Source organism: Lepidochelys kempii, chromosome 1 (assembly GCF_965140285.1).
Source record: "Lepidochelys kempii isolate rLepKem1 chromosome 1, rLepKem1.hap1, whole genome shotgun sequence".
In the NCBI taxonomy this organism is placed as follows: Eukaryota; Metazoa; Chordata; order Testudines; family Cheloniidae; genus Lepidochelys; species Lepidochelys kempii.
Window position 1 is genome coordinate 246,788,416 of NC_136380.1, and position 22,095 is coordinate 246,810,510.

General features: G+C 42.4%; 1 protein-coding gene across 1 annotated transcript; it reads left to right on the forward strand.

Moving 5' to 3' along the window:
- Positions 1-557: 557 nt before the first annotated feature.
- Positions 558-13,759, forward strand: STMP1 (short transmembrane mitochondrial protein 1). Its single transcript, XM_073322049.1, has 3 exons — positions 558-662; positions 7,586-7,639; positions 12,444-13,759. The coding sequence occupies exons 1-3, from the start codon at positions 648-650 to the stop codon at positions 12,522-12,524; spliced, it is 150 nt and encodes a 49-aa protein (XP_073178150.1). The 5' UTR covers positions 558-647; the 3' UTR covers positions 12,525-13,759.
- The last annotated feature ends 8,336 nt before the right edge of the window (positions 13,760-22,095 follow it).

Consider the following 22,095-nt stretch of genomic DNA (forward strand, 5'->3'; position numbering starts at 1 on the left):
TTAATGCACTTAGAGCATTTTCTGTGGGGACACACACACTCGAATATATAAAACTGATTTCTAAAAAAACGACTTCTATAAATTCGACCTTATTCCGTAGTGTAGACATACCCACAGAGACAGGCATTCCTGACAATATAAATTGATGGGTGTGTGGTGTTATGTTTTATACACACATGCAGACACACACACACACAGCTTCACAGCAGAATCTCTCTGACAGATTTTGCAGAACTCCGAAGTTTCAGCCTTAGTGCAGGTTTGGGGATGTTTATGACACTGTGGGTCTCGCCAGAGGGAGTATCAGACTGTGTGCTTGGGAGGTGGGCGCGTTTGCTCGGGGGAGAGAGACCAGCTCTTGCACAAGGGGTTTGTGCACTGTGTATTTTCTGAGCGCCATCCTCACTACCCCACCATAGGGCAGTCCCTTGCTGAGCCCAGGGTCACCTCGCCAGAGGCGGGGCTAGAGGGAGGGAAAAGAGGGCCGGGCGTGCCAGACCAGAAAGGATAGGACTGCTCAGACATCCATCAAACCCCTAAGCCAGTGAGACAGCAGCAGGGAGGATGGGACCCGGAAGAGAAGCTGTCCCTGGGGCGAGTTACTTCCCCGCCCGCCCCTCGGAGGAGAGAGGCAGCCCGGTTACACCATGTTACAGTTTCTGGTAAGTGTCTGCAAAGCCGCTCCACGTGGAGCCTCTGTCCTGGTGTCTGCTCCCCCCCGGGCTCTGCGTTGGGAGGGAGGAGGGGATTGCTGCTGGGGGGCGGCCTGGGAGATCCCCCCGCCGCCCCCAGCAGGAGAAAGGCGCCTCTGACCCTGGAGAGAGAAGCAGCCGCTACATCCGCTCATGCCCCGTCCCAGCTCTGTCCATCCAGCGATGGATACATTGGGCCCTGGAGCTAGCTACATACTTTCAGCGCCTCCGCGCGCGTGTGAGAGCGACTGGGAAGCTCGCTCCTGGCTTGATACTGTGGTTTTCTGAAGGGATCCCAGACTTGGGGCGCTGATGAACCTGGGACCTTGTTTTGCAGCTGCTGCCCATTCAAAAATCGCCTGGACTAGGATAAAAGGCGCTTAAGGGGGAACTAACACGTTTTAAAAAAAAAAAAACTTGAGTGCAGGCTGTATTTTGTTAACTTGCTAGCTGGGCGAGATGAAGCCTAGGCTACACCGGGGCCAGCTAATGTGTTAAAATACAGCTAGCCCTGGCATGCTCTAGGGTGGTGCTTGTATTTTCTAACGTTCATTAAAACACGTTGGCTGAAGTGTGGTTTGTTTTTGTTTTGTTTTTTACACCTTTACCGTAGTCTAGATATACCCTTCATGACATGCCAGCTTCCAAGCCATGGAGATTGAATTGCTCTAGAACTTCAGCCTTATGGTTAGGATTTTGGGTATGTCCTCACTGGATAGTTAATTCAGGTTATCTGCACTCAAGTTATGCCTCCTGAGTGAGCATAGCCAAATTGCAAATAACCCTTAAATTGCTGTGTCCACGCCAGTGCTGCACTCATTTGTCTGTGGTGTTAAGCCAGGGGTTCTCAAACTGGGGGTCGGGACCCTTCAAGGGGTCATGAGGTTATTACATGGGGGGTCGCAAGCTGTCAGCCTCCACCCCAAACCCTGGTTTGCCTCCAGCATTTATAATGGTGTTAAATATATAAAAAAGTGTTTTTAATGTATAAGTGGGGTTGCACTCGGAGGCTTGCTGCGTGAAAGGGTCACCAGTACAAAAGTCTGAGAACCTCTGTCTTAAGCAGTCTGGTAGCACATCCCAGGATACTTAACTCTGCATTAAGCTCAGTTGATCCTGTCTAGTTTCTTGCCAGTTCATCCATCTGACTCTCAGCAGCTTGTCAGGTGGACTGCTTTTGAGCTGGATACACCAGTACTTCCAGGGTCCACAGCTCTATTCCTTGACATCTGTTAAATATTATTCACTGTACCAAGCGGGGTTTTCCTCATTAAAAGTTATGCAGAGATGGAAAAAGAGGAATTATTTTAGGGCCAGATTGTGATGCCCTTTCACCTCAAATAGTCCCTTTGAAATCAGCAGATCTAAGACCTTTATTCACACTGAATAGTATATCACAATCTAGCATTTAATTATATGGATAGCACTTTCAAACACACACACGTGAGTTAGCCTAAAAGTCCCACTTGCAAAAGTGACTTGCTGCATGTCCAGCTGCAGGACAGAGGCACAGCTACAGTGCTGTAGTGCCATAATGTGGATGCTTGGTATTTTTCCCTTGATGTAGTGTTAATCCACCTCTCCCAGAGGCGGTAGCTAGGTCAATGGAAGCATTTTTCTATCGATGTATCTGCATATACAGTGGGGGGGTTAGGTCAATCTACCTACGTTACACAGGGTGTGAAATTTTTCACAGACCTGTGTGATGCAACTAGGTTAATCTACTTTGGAATTTAAGGGCTGGTCTACACTGAAAAGTCACATTGCCATAGCTACATCTCTCAGAGGTGTGAAAAATCCACATCCCTGAGATATGTAGGTAAGCCAACTTAACCCTGGTATAGACAGCGCTACAAAAGGATTCTTCTGTTGACCTAGCTACCACCTCTCGGGGAGGTGGATTACTTACAGCGATGGAAGAACCCCTCCAATTGCTCTAGTAAGTATCCACACTGAAGTGCTGCACTCCCACAGCAGCGTTGATGTAATTGTGCTGCTATAGCATTTTAAGTGTAGACATAGCCTAAGTCTCATTGAAAATCTATCAAACTAAGATCTATACTAGAAAATTAGGTTGGTATAACTGTCACTCAGGGGTATGAATCGATAGCTCCTTCCCTTATGGGTGGGAGGCCTTTATTAATGGGTGGGTCCATACCTGCCCATCCCCACTGTCTCAGTAGGCCAGGAATATATTAATTTTTAAAGTAGTATTAGGCCACGCCTGATAAGACCCTGAAAATGTACTCTGAATATGTAGCATACCATGTGTGTAGATAACTGGGGGGATTAGCCACCCCCATATTCCTTCTCCCCCTCCCCCCCCCCAAAAAAGCAAGAAACAGTGAGTTTGGAACAGAAGCTCATTTATCTCACTTTATTAAAAGTGGACAAATTTAGATATGGTACAAAACTACATACAGTGATATTCAACAGCTATTATTTACCTCTTGCCCCCTCAAATAAAAAAAGTTGTCTACACCCTCATAATACATTGAATATACTGTGGCATTACTAATTTTGGTTACATTCTCTTTTGGTTCACCCTCTATATGTCTACAACATACAGCTTCCTTTATTCTTAGCCACTTTTTTTTCCTTCAAATCACTCCAGATGTATTCCATTGGATGCCAATCTGGTGACTGTACAGGTGAAAAAGCCCACTGCTTTAATGCTTTCTCTAAGAAAATGTATGCATGGTTGATGTGTACTTTAATTCAGTGGCTTTCAACCTTTCTTCATTTGTGGACCCTTAAAAACTTTCACATGGAGGTGTGGACCCCTTTGGAAATCTTAAACATATTCTGTGATCCCCCATTGAAAACCACTGCTTTAATTCATTGTGCTTTTTGAAAAACAGGTACTCTTGCTCCCTATAGGAAGACTCAGTTCTAATATCTCTTCATATACATGTGCTCACTTTTATGCTATTAATGAAACACAGGTTACCAGTACTTTTATAAGACACCGCCCATGCAAATGGAACAACGTTCTTTTTGGACTGCTGCTGCTGCTTTTGTATAGTGCCAGTGCATCTTAAAAAGAGTTGTACATGGGGCTGACGCCTTCAGGGCATTCATTGGCTCACCGCTACAGTAAAACAAATCCAACCTTTGTATCCGAGTGATACATGTTAATTGGTATTTTATCACACAATTTTTGTTCCAAAACAATTCAGAAACTCAAAACTGTTTTAAGCATGTTTTAATCATATTGCTCCTCCAGTCTGGTATGGGTATTGTCCTTGTGTTCTGCCTTTTGGTTCCCCCCGCCCCCTCCATTCAAATTTTCACCTTGTGAAGTCTGCCACTTTGATTTGACAATGCTTGCCTGTTCTGTTGCAGTGGCTGCAGTTCATTTAAAGCTTCTGGCTTATTTTGTCCCTGAGCCCAGCCCTGCTCTGACTTTCTGCAAATATGATAAGCTGTAGCTGAGGTCAGAGTTAAACTCTTTGCCCACAGATACTTTTTTCCCCTCATTCCCAGTCCTAAAGCATTTGTTAATGACTGCAGCTGTTTGCCTCATTGACTAGTTAAACGTTCTTTAAACTTTTGGTCTTTTTCTTTTTCTACATGTGTCTGCAAACTCTGGCAGATGCTAAAGCCAGATGCCCAACTATATGATTTATTTACAATTCTAATTAAATCTTTAATTGATGCTAATGCCTTTAATACCTGGCACTTATTAAAAGTAAAGAGCAGGGTGCATGCCAATAACAAAGCACAGCAGCAGTTTCTCATTTCCCATTATAGGTGCTACTTGTGGCACCTTAGAGACTAGAGACTTAGAGACTTTCTCACAAAAGCTCATGCTCAAATAAATTGGTGAGTCTCTAAGGTGCCACAAGTCCTCCTTTTCTTTTTGCGAATACAGGCTAATATGGCTGTTATAGTCATTATAGGTGCTGCTGACCTAATTTGGAGATACTGTGGATTTTTAGCCATGTTCGGACCTGGTACCAGTAAATCCCAATAATACATTGCATATTTATCAGAAAATCAGGGCTTTGAGCTCTCTTTAAAATATATTTTTAAGTTATTTCAAATTCTGGTCTCTGTTGATGGTGCCAGCAGAGAGCCTCTTCTGAATCACTTTAGCTCTTGGGTGTTTATTAAAAAATAAGCCCACATATCCTACCCCTAGTCCAACATGAGATTTAAAAAAAAAATTGTAAATGCATATGCATTTCTTCAGAATGGACCCATTTGTCACTCTGTTTGTTCCAGTGAAAACAGTGGGTAATAGGACTAAGACGCTCAGCAGATTTTGGAATCCTGTTTCTGAACTCAACTGATGTTTAAAGTCCTTGTGTTGCAAATGTCTGATAAAAATCAGTTTTAATTAAGACTTTCTGATTAGTGCCTGAAAGCTGGTGAAGGGAAAAGAGGAAGGGCATATTAATTCTGGGTTCCCTCCTCTCCTTTCCTATGCGTGGAAAGGGTGTCTTGTCTCTCCTTCACCCTAGCTGGAGCTGTAGCCGGGAGATAAAGGGATAATCTTACAAACTTTATATTTTTGCCTTTCAGAGTTAAGTAATTGCTTGTTTTACATTTAACATGTATTTTAGCATGTTGGGTGGCTATTGGAAGCCCCTCATTAGTCCTTACTGTCCTTAATTGGCATGTACTCTTTAATTGACAGCATTTTTAGTTGTCAAAAGTGATCAAGATGAAACTGTGAGACTCCCCCTCTTCATGAAGTGGCATCTCTTAAACCTTGTATAACTGATGAAATAGCACATCAAAGTCTAGACTGGTCTTGCATGGAGTGTGTGGAGCTCTGACTTCAGCTAATGGGATACGAGTTGTTTATGTTCTTGTGTTTGACATGCATGTTAAGATACTAGCAAACAAAATAAGACTCATTGCATGGTAAAGTATTGGACCCCGCTTTGGAGTTGGATGTATTTTAGGCTAAAAGCAGGAGAATGAAGGGTTTTTGTCCTTTCTAGGAGAAAAAAAGTCAAGAGAACTTTCTTAGTAAAACTATTTTATAAGGGCTAGACTGAAAGGTTCCCCCAGGGACTAGCAATATAAGCCAATCTTTGCAAAGAGTCTTGAGAAATTCTCAGCTGAGAGTCTGCTTGTCTTTTGGGTGAATTCATGGACACTGCCTATAGGAAAGGCCCCTCTGCTGGACTGACTTTCAGCATTAAAAGGAATCTTAAATCCTGCTTATCTCAGTGCAGCATGCATTAACAATATCCCATGCAAAAAACTTACTTAATTTACAGTTAAGTTTGCGATAATAAAATATAGCCTTTATACCAAACACACAAATAGGACACTACATTTTTTTAAAAAAGCCAAGAAGTTCTAAGCTCTAAAAATGGAGTAAACAAATAATTTAAATAAATGTTCCATTTCCCTTACAGTTCAGACATTAGTTAATGATGGCATCAGCATGTGAAAATGTGCAGCCAGTTCTATTAATGGCCATAGCTTTCTGACAAGAACACGTTTTTGGGGTTTTTTTTACCAGTGACTGGTGCTGTGTTTATGCTGCTGGAAGAATGAGTTATATTCTGTTTCACTTTGTGCAGTGAATACAATTTCTAGCTAGGTTTTGATTTCAAAATCGTTTGTTGTTGTTGTTGTGTGGTGTTTTTTGTTGTTTTTTTAAAAAAGCATCACACAGATTTTCAGAGATGAGGCCAAACTTGCAGTATTGATAGTCAGAAAAATCTTATTAGCATTTGTACATTAAGCCAGCTTAATCTGAAATTTAATGATAATAAGGGCCAGAGTTTTACCTGGAATTGCTGGATGCGAAGCACTTTGGAAAATCTGGATGTATATTTCTGAGGGAACAATGGGTATTTTTTTTGCCCCCCTCAGGTGTGATTGAGACCTGAGTTTCTCCTCAGCCTGCAAGTGAAAGGAGCTATGCACTCCATTTCCCTCTTCCTCTTTCTTTAAACCTCATGGACTGAAGTGATCTGTTTCTTTAGCACCCAGCAACTGCTATCCCAAGCCTGGGACCTAAATTTACATTCTGTGCAAAGTAGCATAACTAGGCCAGCCCAGAAATCTATTGATGCACTGTTTCCTTACAATCTCCTTAGCCCATATGTTTTGTAGCCCACTTCATTTGTGTGTGTCCTATGTTTTTCCCTTATCTCCTTCCACCCCAGCACCTATTATTCTTAGTATTTGTATTGTGGTAGCTCCTGTGAGAGCTCCTGTCATAGACCAGTACTCTCCTTATGCTAAGAAATGTACAAGTATTGAACAAAAAGATTTTTCCTGTGCCATTATATTCCCCAGGTTTTAATGGACTTGCTATGATTTATCTGGTAATGGGTGTGCAAGGAACTTTACAGAACAAAAGACCAAGCTCTGCACCAAAGGTTTCTTGGAATTGTAAGAGAACAGTGATAAAAGTCTCATTCTGAGGGTGGTGTTTTTATAGAAGCCGGGGTATAAATGGGTACATTGTTGAAGGAAGAGAGAGAGCTTAGGGGAGAGTAGTATAAAACTTATGAGTAAGGCTGGTTGAAATTTTTTGCATGAAAAAACTTTACTGAAATATTATTTTACATTTTCTGGGGGGGTAAGGGAGGGGTTGGCAAATTTTTCCTTTTTTTTAAACCAGTGTTTTTACCAGAATCTCTTTTTGAAATAGTTAGATTTTTTCGACCACCAAAACCACCTGCATTTTCTTAACGAAATCAAGATTTCAGAAAACGATTTGGGAAAAAATCTCCATTTTTGAAGCCTGTGAAATGGAAACCATTTCAAAAATTTTCATGATTTCCCCGCCATCACCTTTTTTTTTTTTTTTTTCCATCCTCCTCTATTGCCGAGTGGTCCTACATTCTGTGCTAGTGAGGGGAAAATGTTAAACTCCTTGTCATTTATTTTGTCTTTTTTTCTTTTTTTTCCCTCTTAAGCTTGGTTTTGCTCTTGGCAATGTGGTTGGGATGTATCTGGCTCAGAATTACGATGTGAGTATTATTATTTATTGTTGTAGTAGTTGTATTTGGCAGGAGCGGCCCTACCTGTTTTACTGGCCGGGGCAGAGAATACTTTGAGGGCCCCTTCGCCAAGAAGCTGAGCTCAAACAAACCAACACAAAAAGCTGTCCAAACAGGGGCGGGGAAGCTGGCCAATAAGCAGAGCAAAAATGACCAGCCAATCAAAATAAAGGGGAAAAAAAACAATCCCAAAACAAATCCGATGGCACAATGATATGGCGCCCCGTGGAAGTGGGCAACCAGCTTGCCCACGCCTAGAACTGGCCTTGATTTATTTGTATTACAGTTATGTTTAGAGGTCACAGCTGAGATCAGGGCCCCATTATGCAGATGTTGCATAAACACATATTAAGATACAGTCTCTGTCCTGAAGAGGAGCTTATAGTCTAAACAGACAAAGCAGGGGAAAATGGTGGCCCAGAAAAGTGAAAAGACTTGCCCAAGATCACAGCTGGTCAGTGGCAGAGCAAGGATTAGAACCAGCTCTCCTAACTCCTACTTTAGTGCCCTGTCTCGTAGGCTACACTAGCTGCCACACAGTTCTATTTCTTTATGTATGAAAGTTTGATAGTGACTTATCTCCCTCCTATGAATGATGAAAATGGAATTGTCAGGAGTGTTTGGGAGGGCTCAACCTGTTGAGTTCTGCTTGGAATTTTATGTAGACCTGAACTCTTCCTTTTCTCCTTGGATTGCGGTTTTCTGAACATGAATTAAGGGGAGATCTTGTTTTCCAAGAATTTGGAGCAGAAGCCTTGGGGCTGAACCTCCAGACTTCGGTAGCATCAGTGGAACTACTCACATATGTGCAGGTTTGAGGATTTAGTAGATCTAAAATTAAAAACCTACTGTCCAATTAGAAATCATATATTTTAAAACATTCCTTACCTGTGCTACTAATGCTACCTTAAAATTAAAAGAATCTAAGGGTGAGATCCACAAAGATATTTACTTTCCTAAACCCCAGACTTAGGCACCTAAGTCCCAGTATTGGCTCCATTACGATGCACAAAACTCTCTCTGAACTCTGTAGACACCTACACTCTCACTGTGCCTAAAAATCAGAGGGGTAGCCATATGAGTCTGTATCCACAAAAATAATGAGGAGTCCGGTGGCACCTTAAAGACTAACAGATTTATTTGGGCATAAGCTTTCATGGGTAAAAAAACCCCACTTCTTCAGATGTCACTGTGCCTAAGGAACGTTTTACTGCAAAACATTAGGAGCTTACATTTCTGCCTCTGAACAAGTTTGCTGGCGAGCCTTCTAGGCGTACAGGCACCTGTGTCTTGCCTAGGCCCCAGGATGATTCACAAACCAGAGGACCATGGGTGTTCAGCTATCTAACTCACCTGAGGGGCCAGATCTGGTAGCGGTGCTCAGAGGCCGCCTACCAGATCGGGTTCCATTCAAAATCCAATTGGAGGAGGAGATGGTGGTGGTGTTGCCACTATGGTGATGAGAGCTCTCGCTTAGGATGTGGGAGAGCCAGGTTTGTTTTCCCCCTCTCTGCCAAAGGGGGGAAAGGATTTTAACAGAGGTCTCCCACCTCTCAGGAAAGTGTCCTAATCACTGGTTTATGGGATATTCTGATGTGGGGCTATCTCCATCTCTCCTGTTGAAGCTGTTCCACCCTGACTAACAATAATAATAATAGACTGCTTATGTATTTATCCACCACAACCACCCCCTCTTCCTCTGGCCATTTTAGGTGCCTGCCTTACTCCACACAACTCAATTCCTCAAGAAACAAGTTGGGCATCTAAACCAGCTGAGTCCAGGCAGTGGGTTTCCACTCTTTGATTGCTAAGTAGAGATTGTCTCCCTGCAGCCTGGTCTTAGGTGATTATCTCTGAGAAGGGCTGGGGTTAGCATGCCCCCCGCCCCTTGTCAGCATCTCCCATTGGCTGGCTTAGGTGGCTCCCTGCCTAGTATGCTGTTTTTTGTGGATCACAGTCTAAAGGTATGTCTACGTTAGAAATGTTACAGCCAGAGGTGAAAGTAAGCTGGTACGGTCTGGTCCGGAGTACTGGCAAGAGCTAGTACACAGCTGACCGTACCGGTGGGGGTCAGCTTGCCCGGGCTGGTGATTTAAAGGGCCCAGGGCTCCGTCCACCACTACCGCAGTGGAGCCCTGGGCCCTTTAAATTGCTGCCAGAGCCCCAGGGTAGCAGCGGCAGCTTTAAATCACCGCCAGAGCCCTGGCCCTTTAAATCCCCCAGGCCCTTTAAATTGAGGTGTAAAGGCCCCGCCTCTTCTGGTTGAGGCCCTGCCCCACTGCTCAGGACTCCAGCGTACCAGTAAGTCCTTTAAGTAACTTTCACCCCTAGTTACAGCAGTACAGCTGCAGTGCCACTGAGTGTAGATACTTAGGACAGCAATGGAAGGAGTTCTTCCATTGCTGAGGTAAATGGATCTTTTCCAAGAGCTAGCTAGGTAGCTAGGTTGACAGAAGAATTCTTCCGTGAACTAGGGCTTAGGTCAGCTTAACTATGTCTCTCCGGCATATTAATTTTTCCCACCCCTGAGCAATTGTGGCTAGTCAACTTAACTTCGGAGCATAGACTAGCCCTAAGGCATCTGTCTTTTCCCATTCATTGTATAGGGAACCTGGGTGCCTAACTCAGCTTGTTGGATTATAGTGTGTTTCTATGACTGTCTGGGTGTCTTTGCTCAGCATTGCAACACCTAAATCCCTTTTTGAACCTCATCCTAAATTCCTTTCATCATTTGTGACCTGTATACTTTTGCTTTTCACTCATCTTGGACAATGAAAATAATCCAGACAGTTTAATTTTCCTCATACATTAGCAGAATCCTACTATCTCAGTGTTGCAAACGCTGTAAGGGAATGGTATTCCTTTAAGAATAAATTGTTTCTGTTGTTTGTTTTTAAATCAGGGAAATTTCATTAAGCTAGGTTTTGTTAAAGCTTGTTTTTACAAAACCTATACTGTAGTTCAGACCTAAACTCACCTGAATGTATGTTGCATATGTAATTAATGAAAGCATGAAGTATAATCATTTTTCTGCAGTACAACTGAAGTATCACCACAAGAGGGCTACTTCTGCTTTTAATTCAGAGGAAGTTCTCCCCTGGTGATGTAAAACTGATTTGCTAGCATCAACCATGTATTTGAGTGTTACAGTATCTAAGATGATTTTCCACATGGTTGATCATAAAAGCCCCAATTATACAAACAGGGTGATTAAATTAAAAGTTAGGGTGTTTTTTTCTCTGCAAGAGTGTGTTTGGCATTTGTGTAAAATTTCTTTAGATAGGGAGCTCTTTTAGGAATAGGCCCAAGAGTAAATTAAACAAGGAGTTTTTAAGAAGTATTATCACCCCTGCAGATGCTGCTAGGGAACGTAAAGGTAATTCAATGTGTAACCTTTCATAACAAAATTCAAAAGCTTCAACATTCTGCTCTTTCACATGTTGTCCCCAATCCTACAAATGCTTATGCATGTGCTTATCTGTAAGCATGTGAGTAGCCCTGTTGACATCATTGACTACTTACTTGCTTAAACTGAAGTATATGTATAGATATATGTAGTTTGGGGGGCTTAGTTTCAGTTTCACAAAATTGGTCCAATTTGCCCCTACCCCACCCCCCTGCAAAAATACTTCTGACATTTCCCATATAGCTAACCTGACCACTCAAGTCATGAGTTGAGCCCCAAAAAATCATGAAATTTGGCTTAAAAATCATAACCCAAAATGCGTGTTTTTATTCATGTTTTATTTGCCTTTGGTGTGTGTTGTTTTATATCCCAGTTGGGTCTCATCTACAAGCTGTTCTCCACAACCATGAGAGCTAGAACCTTAATACAAAAGCTGAGATTCTCACATAATCAGTTAACTTGAGGAGCTGTGGCTTTGAGGGGAAAAGAAAACAAATTTTGTATGATTGCCACTAAAATAAAGAATTCACAGCATGGCATTTGCCATTATCAGTCAAATTTTGATTGGTTCATTTTCAGTCTAAAATGCTTCTGTTTTTAAGGGGAGACTGCTGGCGTTTTGCAACTCAACTAGAACAATCTTAATTTTTTTCTTTAAAGTGTGAAATTTCAAAACGTTGCAGATTTCAGTGCAAAAATTGACATAGGAGACATTTTTGGGGTCAAAAAATATAGCAGAATAAATACTTTTGACATCTTGCAAAAAACATTTTCCTCCTTTTGCACAGCTCTTCTTATAGGTTTTAACTAAGACTAGAAAGAACTGATGTGTTTATTTACTCTGACTTCCTACATTACACAGGCCATAGAAATTCTCATTACACTTTGTTGGTATTTTCAGAAGAATGTGTTAATATTATTGAGTTGGTGTTTTCTGGGGCCTACTCTTTGGCAGTTCATTTTCTTCCGGTAAGGTAGACAGGCTGGTCCTTTAAATGTCCTATGTACTTCTTTATATGTCCATCCTCCTTTCCCATTCCCAGCAACAACAAAGATTACCCCAAATTAGGTCTAACTCTCCTTCCATCCCAAAAGATCTGGATGACACTCCATCGGGGGAACATCAGCACCACCACTGAGTTGACTAGAAAGGGTTGCTCAACATGTCTGCAAGCCACTTCTTCCTTGCCCCACCTCATGGTACTGAGCAGGCTGCTTCTGTCCAGGGTAGTTCTGTGGAGTGGGTCCAAGGAGCCAGGTCTTTTTATATAAAGTTTAACGCTAACGTTTTTCTCGCATTCCTTAATTAGTCAACTAAACAGCTGATGATGTCTAACTTTTTTTTTTGTTTAAAAAAAAAAAAAAAAGATTCCTGACCTTGCAAAGAAACTTGAAGATATTAAAAGAGATGTGGAAGCTAAGAAGAAACCTCCCAGTGACAAATCCTAAGCCACTGATGTTGCCCGGATCATCTCCAAACAAATTTCAGGGATGTAATTCCCCTTCAAGCTACAAATTCCAAGTAGAAGTGTGGCTTTTGGGGATTTCCTCCACTTCCAGTCTCCCAGAACCTGGCTGTCCTTGAGCTGAAGTGCAATCATGAATGTGTGGTGAGACCTAACATCAGGAGTTTCAGGGAACCTGATTCTGAGCTGATGTAACTGGAAAAGAAAGTTTGGATTTTCTTGCTGTTACCTAATATTTTATAATCAATTTTTATATGGCTCAGCTGGAGATCACTGCAAATCCTACAGTTATCCCTACCTGATGCTTTATAATAATTCTTAAAATGCCTCAAAAGAAATTAAAACAAATGTATCCGGAAGTCACTTCTGAAGACTACTTTTATTCTGAGTTATATTACTCCACTGTCCTTTCTTTAATCCTCCTGTATGGGACTGAATCATGGATAATTTCAGTCCCTGTGCTGGAGATGGAATGAGAGCTTTCTGAGTGTCCAGTGAATTTACATGTAAAATTGTCTGTTTCCACTGTTGTGTTGTATATTGTTTTTGCAGTGTTTCTCTTCGCACAAAGTGAGCGAAAACATGATTGACTCAAAAGGATGTAAAAGGCTACCAACTTCAACCTACATTTTATCTTCACTGTTTTTTCTTTCTCTGCTCTGTTCCATTGCCTCACCCCATTTCATTTTCACTTCTTTCCCCTCCCCTTGGTCATTTTGGAACACATACCTTAGGCTGGGGATGATGAATCAGCAGTTGACTAAGTGAATTTGAGTCATCTTCTAAAAATGGTTACGCATACAGCCAGCCCTATTGCATCCTCTCCTTACTGCCTCAAACAGCTCTCTTCCCCTGGATGAGAGGATTAGCACATTGAGTGTAGTATTTAACACACCCTACCAGTCCTTCAGCCCCCTGCATTGCCTACAGACCTTTTCTTTTGTAATTGGACAGTAATTTTAGTATGTATACAGGTTCATCTTACCACCTCACTGAGCATGCTCTGGCACTACTTAGCCTAGCGTGTTCCCCTTTACCTCTCTCAACCATAACATATTAAATGGAAATGCAAACCCCTTGGTATGAGGCATTGATTCGTGATGTTACAAGTACTACACTCTTTGGCCTGAACTGTAAATGAGACACATCCTATCTGGCAAAAAGAGATGTAAATTTATTAGTTAAATAAATTTAATTTGCGTTAAGTGCAACAGCCTATCAGTTGTTTGGATTTTTACTGTTCTCCGTTAAAAAAGCATCCATCCTTTGCATTTCACATCTTTTTTTAGAAGTACATGTATAAACAAACAGACCCATCAGGTACCCCGATCAGTAACCCTGCAGCAACAACTATAACAAGAATTAATTAACGTCACAACACCTGTATAAGGTGAGGGGGGTGGAATTAGCCCCATTTTACAGATGGCAAACTGAGGGCAGAGAGAGAGATTAAAGCTAAAATTGTCAGAGGTCCCTTAAGTTTGGGCAGCCAACTTGAGACACACAAGGCTTTATTTTTCAGAGTATTTATCATTTTGTAGCCCTGTATAGGTTCAAAACAACTCAATTTGACTCTAGTTGCAGTTGGAGTGCTCAATACTTCTGCAAATTGGGCCCAGGTATTTCAGGTTGGACACCCAGTATATGTGGAACATACAATCAGTGACCTCTAGTTAAAAGTCTGATTCGAGTAACTTGCTCAGCATCACACAGGAACCCCATGGCATAGGCAAGGATAGAATCCAGTTTTCTAGGGCAGCATTCACCTAAAACCATCCTTTCTTTTCCTGCAATTCCCTGTCTGTCACTACACACCTTTCAACTATTGCAACAAATGATAGAGGGTTTCTGTGACCAGTAGCGACCTTCACTACAAAGCCCTTGTTCCTTAGCACCTATATACCCTCCAGCCCCCTCCCACTGCTCTCCACCTCAACAGCTCCTATACCCCCTCAGCTTTTCCCCACCATCCTTCAACTTCTGCAATTGCTCAGTGGTTTAAGCATTGGCCTGCTAAACCCAGTGTTGTGAGTTCAATCCTTGAGGGGGCCGTTTAGGGATCTGGGGCAAAAATTGGGGATTGGGCCTGCTTCAAGCCGGGGGGTTGGACTAGATGATCTCCTGAGGTCCCTTCCAACCCTAACCTTCTATGATTCTATGAATTGCCTTTTCTCCGCCTCACCCACTCCCCAACCCCCACATTCAAATCAGGGTGCCTTTCTCCTGTACCTCAGTGCCAGCAGGGGGAGCACAGAGAACAGGAGGAACAATTGCAGGGAAATTCCTGCTCAGCCTTGAATCCTGGGGCTGGAGCATGCTCAGAGCAGTCAGAAACTTATGAGTATTTAGCTGTCAAACTTACTCATCTGCAACTTTACAGAGGCTTATAACTTAACCAAATTTGTGCACATTTTCACAGGAGTGGCAAAAGGTACCTCCCTGACAAATTTCAAATCCAGGCTCCAAAAAACAGAGGTTCTACAGCAGGGATCGGCAACCTTTGGCACATGGCCTGTCAGGGAAATCCGCTGGCGGGCCAGGACAGTTTGTTTACCTGTAGCACCCGCAGGTTCGGCTGATCTCAGCTCCTACTGGCTGCGGTTAGCCGTTCCAGGCCACTGGCAGCCGTGGGAAGCGGCGGCCAGCACATCCCTCAGCCCAGGCTACTTCCCGCAGCCCCCATTGGCCTGGCACGGCGAACCACGGCCAGTGGGAGCTGCGATTGGACAAACCTGCGGACACGGCAGGTAAACAAACCATCCCAGCCCACCAGCAGATTTCCCTGAGGGGCCATGTGCCAAAGGTTGCCAATCCCTTTTCTACAGTTTCTCAGCCAAATAGTTGTGTGTGGTTTTTTGTTTTTTTGTTTTTTTTTAATAGGGCAAAACAATTCATTTCCTTTTAATCTCATTCTTGGAAATGGCCAAGCCATTTTAGCTGAAATTTTCCAGAAAAGTTGACTCTGACTCAAACACTTGGCATGGAAAATTTCAGACTGAAGAATGAAAGTTTTGACAAGGTTATAAACGACTGAAAACAGGATCTTATAGTACAACCTTAGTAATAGATGGAACCATCCCCACCTATAAAAATAAACAAAGTAGATATTAGACATTCCTACCAGCCATTTAAAATGGTAACACTATTTGTTGGTGATTACCCATAGGCATCATGGTAGAAGTGGGTCTGGAGAAGGAGAAATAGCATCACTGATGATAGGAACTCCCTTGGAAAACACAGCTATGCTTAACCACTATTGAGCGCACAAGATTCTTTGAGAGACTTGCACTGGGTGATTCAAAATCTATTCAAGTCAACCTTGCAGTCTGTACTCATGCACTTTCCCCCTAAGTATTGAGTTCAGAACTGGACCCATGCTGCCTACTTTTTTTAAAAAGCCCCTTTTGCAAATGTGATGGATTTGGTAATAAACAATCTGAGGGAAATTATTTTTCTTCCTTTCTGCAGAACTTTAGAGCCAAAATTTTGCCATACTGTACTTTAAACCACTCTGATTTCTTCAGTTACCACCTACAATTATTTGAACCATTATTGTAAATTTAGTTTTTTCCCCAAAGAGTATATTTTGTTCTTCCTGCACATCACACAAAGATGAGTAGGGAATGAGTATTTAAGGTTTCTCTATAATTTTTGACCCTAGGAGCTGCTTTAGCGTGAAAGGTGCAATTTATATCTCAAATGTTCATCTGATAATTCACAACTCATGTCAGGACATTTTCTATCAGCCTATGAAGCTTTTCAAATAGGGAGAACCAGGCATATCTGTGGTGCTATATAAACAATACAAAAGTATTAATAATAAGGGTTTAAGTTTTTAAGTATTCCACAAGGTTTGCAACACCTTGCATGATTAGCCCAAAATTACTTTTCTTTCACATGGAAAATTGGAGAGCTTGATTACATTTTAGAAGGCAATAATTCTTGAAATTTTTTCAAGTCCTATACAATAAATTGCATTAAACAGAGTTAGCCATAGGCTACACTACATTATACTGATGCATAACCCCCATTTACATCCGACTGGCAGAAATTCTATCTGGCATAAAGAGTGCATGCTGCACAGTGCCTGCAATGCATGCTACAGTAGGGTTCAGAATTGTTTTAGCCACAGAGGTGTTCTAGCAGGTTACGCACAGCTTAGACTAATGGAGAGTATCTTTGAGACATCATCCAGCAGCCGGTTTTCCATTGCACTCAGGAACCATGGCAGTGAGCATATGAACGATCTGGAGGTAAATAGCCGAATCGCCAACCAGAATCTACAACCTCCCTTCCTTGGCAAAAGCGCCGAGGATGAACTGGGGTGCACCTACCAGCTCCACTTTCTATGGCCGAATCCTTCATGGGGGCACAGCAATGGGAGAGAACAGAGCACAGCCTGTTTCAAAGTTTGGGGAAGGAAGATCTGGAGCGCTACCGCAGAGAGGCTACATTACAGATGTTTAAATAACAAAAATAGAGCCCTTGACCAACAAATACTAAATCACAGAATGCTTCAAACCAAAAAGCTGTAAATTTAGCTCAAGTTTAGCATTTCCTCTGACCCACATCTAACCCAACCACCTGCTACTAGAGTCACTGGGCTGGTTGTCTGTTGCCTGTTATAGCTACCCCAGCTATCCCAGAATACCTTGCTATGGAAAACTGCTGATGCAGCCTGCCCCACCCAATACACAGGTGCTCCTGTGTTGCTTCATGGGCCTCATTCAGGTCAGGCAGCGCCAAACTGAGATTCCTGCAGAATCCTCATTAATACAAATTAAGGAAAAAACTCCATATTCTGGTTGTTTCAATATCTTTCTGCTTAGGATCTCATTCCCTCTCCCCTTTCTGTTCTCTTCACTAACCCTTTTCTGCCCTGCCCCCAACAGACCTAAATGATGGAGGTCTTCATTCTAGTTAAAGAAGTCTGAACATGGTTTTCTGGGGGCCATCTTAGCACAACTTTGAGCACTGATGAATCTTGATGGGAGGCAATTCCTGCTGGCCTAATAGCAAAAGACCTTGTCTCTGTGTATTAAATGACATAATGTAAAATCCTGGCCCAAATGAAATCAATGGTAGCACTCTTATTGCTTTCTATGGGGACTTAGACTTCCCTCTCCTACCGCATTGTTAGTCACGTCTTCCAACAGGTTCATGTTGGCCTCTCCACATATGCTTTTCTTAGGGAGTACTGTGATATATTCTGTGCTGGCCTGGGGACAGCATGTTGCGTTGGTCGTGCCAACTTTGGATCACTATGGCCAAGACTCATAAAGGTACTTAGGCCCCTACCTCCCTTTGTGCTACTGGGTCTATACGGTTCAACTGTCCACGGCGCGCACACAAGACAAAGACACAAATCAGTGCAATATGTTCAGTGATGTGGGATTAATTTCATTAATATCAATTACTTTATGCAGAAATGACAAGGCCTAAACATATTTCTACAAAATGTAAATATCACTGCTGTGTGATGGCGTTAGAAACTGGTGCCTCATGCAATGAGGTAGGCAGTTAAACAGTGTAGAGAAATTCCCCTATACTGCTTTTTACGTCTTTCTCTGGGGGACTGAAAAAAACAGATATTTTGTTAAGTTTGTCCGTGGTGTCTGCTAACCTTTATGGATTCCCAAGAGGTGGATCCTATTTATTGAATGCGTAGCAATATAACAGATGTTATTCACTACTTCTCTTGACATATGCATTAAAATTTAAATGATCACCACAAACTGTCATGTTTGCTGCTTTGAAGAATAGAGAAAGTTGCAGAACTTATCCTCAGAACAGATGTTCCATGAAAACAGAACTGTGGTTTGTTTTTTCCCCTGTGTTGCAGAGTATTTGGGGGCCAGAAAAAGAAGTGATGGTATATAGCCATAACCACAGCACAAGCCTTCCTCCCTCCTGTCTCCCCTTGATTCATATTCCATCTTGTTACAGCCTTATATTCTTTTACTGGGTTTTAAGATTTCAGATGTCAGAATAACAGTCTTGAAGTTTGAGGTCAACTTAAGCTATTAATGCACAGAGCTGCATGTCCAATCACATCCTCACAAGCATGGTTCAAAGCTCATCGGTGCAGACTACCCCTAGAGCTGAGCAGTTTTCCAACCATTTGTCTTTCTACTAACATTACCCATAAATCTACCAACTAACACTGAATGTAGTGATGGTTATCTGTAGGAAATGATCAGCAGTCTGCTAGGAATAGGACTGAGGCCCACATCTTCAAAGGTATTTAGGCTCCTAACTTCAACTGATTTCAGTTAGAAGCTAGGAGACTACATTCCTTTGATGATCTAGGGTCTGAGTGCCAAATTCTCCCATGCTTGCTCCCACTGAGTCATGCCTTACTCTGAAAAACACAATGTTAAGATCTCTGGAGCTTCTTGCAGAGTAAGGTCAAGTGTGCGGAAGGATGGAAAAACTGACCTTTTGAAATCCACTCTTAAATTTTATGGTTTATAGTTTACAAGCCAGAGAGAAACATACAATTGTTGCACTAGTGTTAGCACAATTACAATTGCACAAAGGGATTTCGGCACTGAAAAAGAAAATATCACTCTATCTATCCATTATAGAGTGAAAATTTGCTCTCAGTGTAAATCCAGAGTAACACCGTTGACCTCAGTGACATTATTCAGGATTTACATCAATGTAATAAATTATATATTTGTCCTTAAAGGGGATTCTACTTAACCTTTTACTTGCATATAGGATTATAAAATGGTTTAGTAGACAGTATAGTACAGCTATCAGTTAATATGGCAGAGTGATTTTGGATAGAAAACCTGGCATTTTCTTGTTACATGTCAGACTGATACGGAACTTTTAGTAGGCTTGACTATATTTATGTGTGAAACACTCAAAGCATATGGAAATAAGCATATTTCTTTTCTGAAGAAAAGGCTTAATTTTTGGTTATTGGAAAAGAGAAATCTGAAGTTAAATGACAGTATGTTATAAAGATAAATAACTGTTTTAAAAGCCGTTTCCTCCCCCCTTTGTTCATTTATCAGGTTTAGTCTTACTTTTAGGGTATATCAGCACTGCAATTAGACACTCGCACTGGTCCGTGCCAGCTGATTCGGGCTTGTGGGGCTCGGGCTAAGGGGCTGTTTAACTGTGGTGTAGACATTCAAGCTCAGGCTGGAGCCTGAGCTCTGGGACCCTCTCATCTCATAGGGTCCTAAAGCCCAGGCTCCAGCCAAGCCTGATCATCTACACTGCAGTTAAACAGCCCCTTAGCTTGAGCCCTGTGAGCCTGAGTCAGCTGGCACTGGCCAACCACAGGGTTTTAATTGCACTGTAGACATGAGCAACATGTCCAAAGAGTTGCCACTCGGAGACCATTGTTGGAGAAATATGCCCCATTTGGCATACCAAAGCATAGACTATGGTCCAATTTCTGACCTAAGATATTTTCTCATGTCTCCCACTGAAACTAATAGCAGCCCTGCATATATATCTAAGGGCAGAATTGAGCCATTTGTGTTGCTTATTGTGAAAAAAAGTGCTTTTTCAGCATACCACATTTCTGTAAGCAGACAGATGTGCCAGATTAGCAAAATGTGGCAGTCTTGGCTGCCAATAGCTGAAGAGATCAACGTGCTGCATCCACTGATATGCTGGGAGAGGTTTTTGTGGAAACTCCTTGATTGAGTTCACCCTTCTCTAGATGTCTCTACATTAACCTTGTCAGGAATGACTTTTGAAAATACTTATGAAGAATTAAATTTTTGCTTTTGAAATGCATCAGATTACATCAAATACTTAGGAAACATATGTTATCCTGCTGGAGGGTGTTGGTGGCTGCTAACAAAAGTGTCTGGTCTACAGGCAATCACAGACCTTGTTGAAGCTGATGGGCATGCTAGCAACATTTCATTCAGGCTAAATGAGAGGGCAATTAAATGCCACTTGGTTTAGTGATAGCTGAAATAATAGAAGTCAGTGGCCAAGGCATGGACCAGCATGGCAAGGCCTAAATTGAAGTCAAACCAGGTGGCCCAAGGGGTTTTCTTGAAGACTGATTGCAAATGCTGGGACTGATGTGGTTGCAGCTGACTGTCTGAGTGTAGCAGGAACAAGAAAGTGAGCAGACAGTGAGAGAAGCAGTGTGAGCATGGCCCTGAGAGGAAGCCAAGAGAGCTGCTTTTGGGCATAGTACTGGCTGGAAAGGCAGATTTGGATTTCTGAGCAAGGAAACTGCCTTCTGTTGTGTGTTTCCACTGCGTTCAGGGAAACAGGGCTTTGTACCCCCTTTGTAATTAAACAATATTTCACCAAAGACCAGACATAATCATCAATCTCTCTTCCTAACAGTAACAACCAGCCAAGAGGCAATAATATCCTGAGGACCTGGACCCCTTTAAAATGTCTGAGCACCCATCTACCCTCATTTAAATGCATGCAGGTCAGCCATTGTGCTACTGTAGCCCCCTGCATGGATCAGCAGCTGGATTTGAACTCAAGATCTCCAGCGCAAACCTTCACCACTTGAGCTAAATGACTAAGACCATCATGGGGGGAAAAAGCTGGCAGCTATCCTCTATGTAATAGCTAAAGAGAGGGGATGTATAGCACATACTAAATAGTGTGTTACACTATACTATTGCTATATAGGACTCACTATATTTTTCAGGAACAAATTTCCACCAAGTACATTCAATATAAATTGTTTTGCCAAGTGGTGTTGCCTCTTTCTTTTGTCATGATTATAAAGGAGTGTTTTTGTTAAATGAGAAGGCAAATGGAGAGATTCCCCCTCCTTCAACACCCCTCTCTTCAAATACATATGCCCCTTATTATTAGGACCCTACCAAATTCACAGCCGTGAAAAACGCATCACGGACTATGCAATCTGGTCTTTTGTGTACTTTTACTCTATACTATACAGATTTTACAGGGGAGACCAGAGTCTCTCAAACTGGGGGTCCTGACCCAAAAGGGGTTTGCAGGGGGTTGCAAGGTTATTGTAGGGGGGCCATGGTATTGCCACCCTTACTTCCGCACTGCCTCAGAGCTGGGTGGCCAGAAAGTCACATCTGCTGGCCAGGCACCTAGGTCTGATGGCAGCACCGCCAGCAGCAGTGCCGAAGTAAGTGTGGCAACGGCTGACCGGAGAGTGGTGGGTGCTGGCTGAGGGCCCTGCTCTGAAGGCAGCAGCTCAGAAGTAAGGGTGGCAATACCGCACTCTGCCATCCTTACTTAGGGGCTAGCACTGCCTTCAGAGCTGGGCTCCTGGCTAGCAGCTGCTGCTCTCCAGCCGGCCAGCTCTGAAGGCAACGACACTCCCAGCAGCAGCGCAGAAGTAAGGATGGCAATACCACCACCTCCCCCTACAATAACCTTGCGATGCCCCCATTACGTCCTTTTGGGCCAGGACCCCTACAATTACAACACCATGAAATTTCAGGTTTAAATAGCTGAAATCATGAAATGTATGATTTCTAAAATCCTATGACTGTGAAATTGACCAAAATCGATCGTGAATTTGGTAGGGTCTTACTTATTATATCAATTATATTACAGGAAACGACTTGTTA

What these genes read in the sequence shown, in the direction of transcription:
- STMP1 (XM_073322049.1), top strand. An exon ending in ATCTGGCTCAGAATTACGAT is followed by an intron (nt 7,640 to 12,443) that starts GTGAGTATTATT and finishes AAAAAAAAAAAG; the next exon opens with ATTCCTGACCTTGCAAAGAA.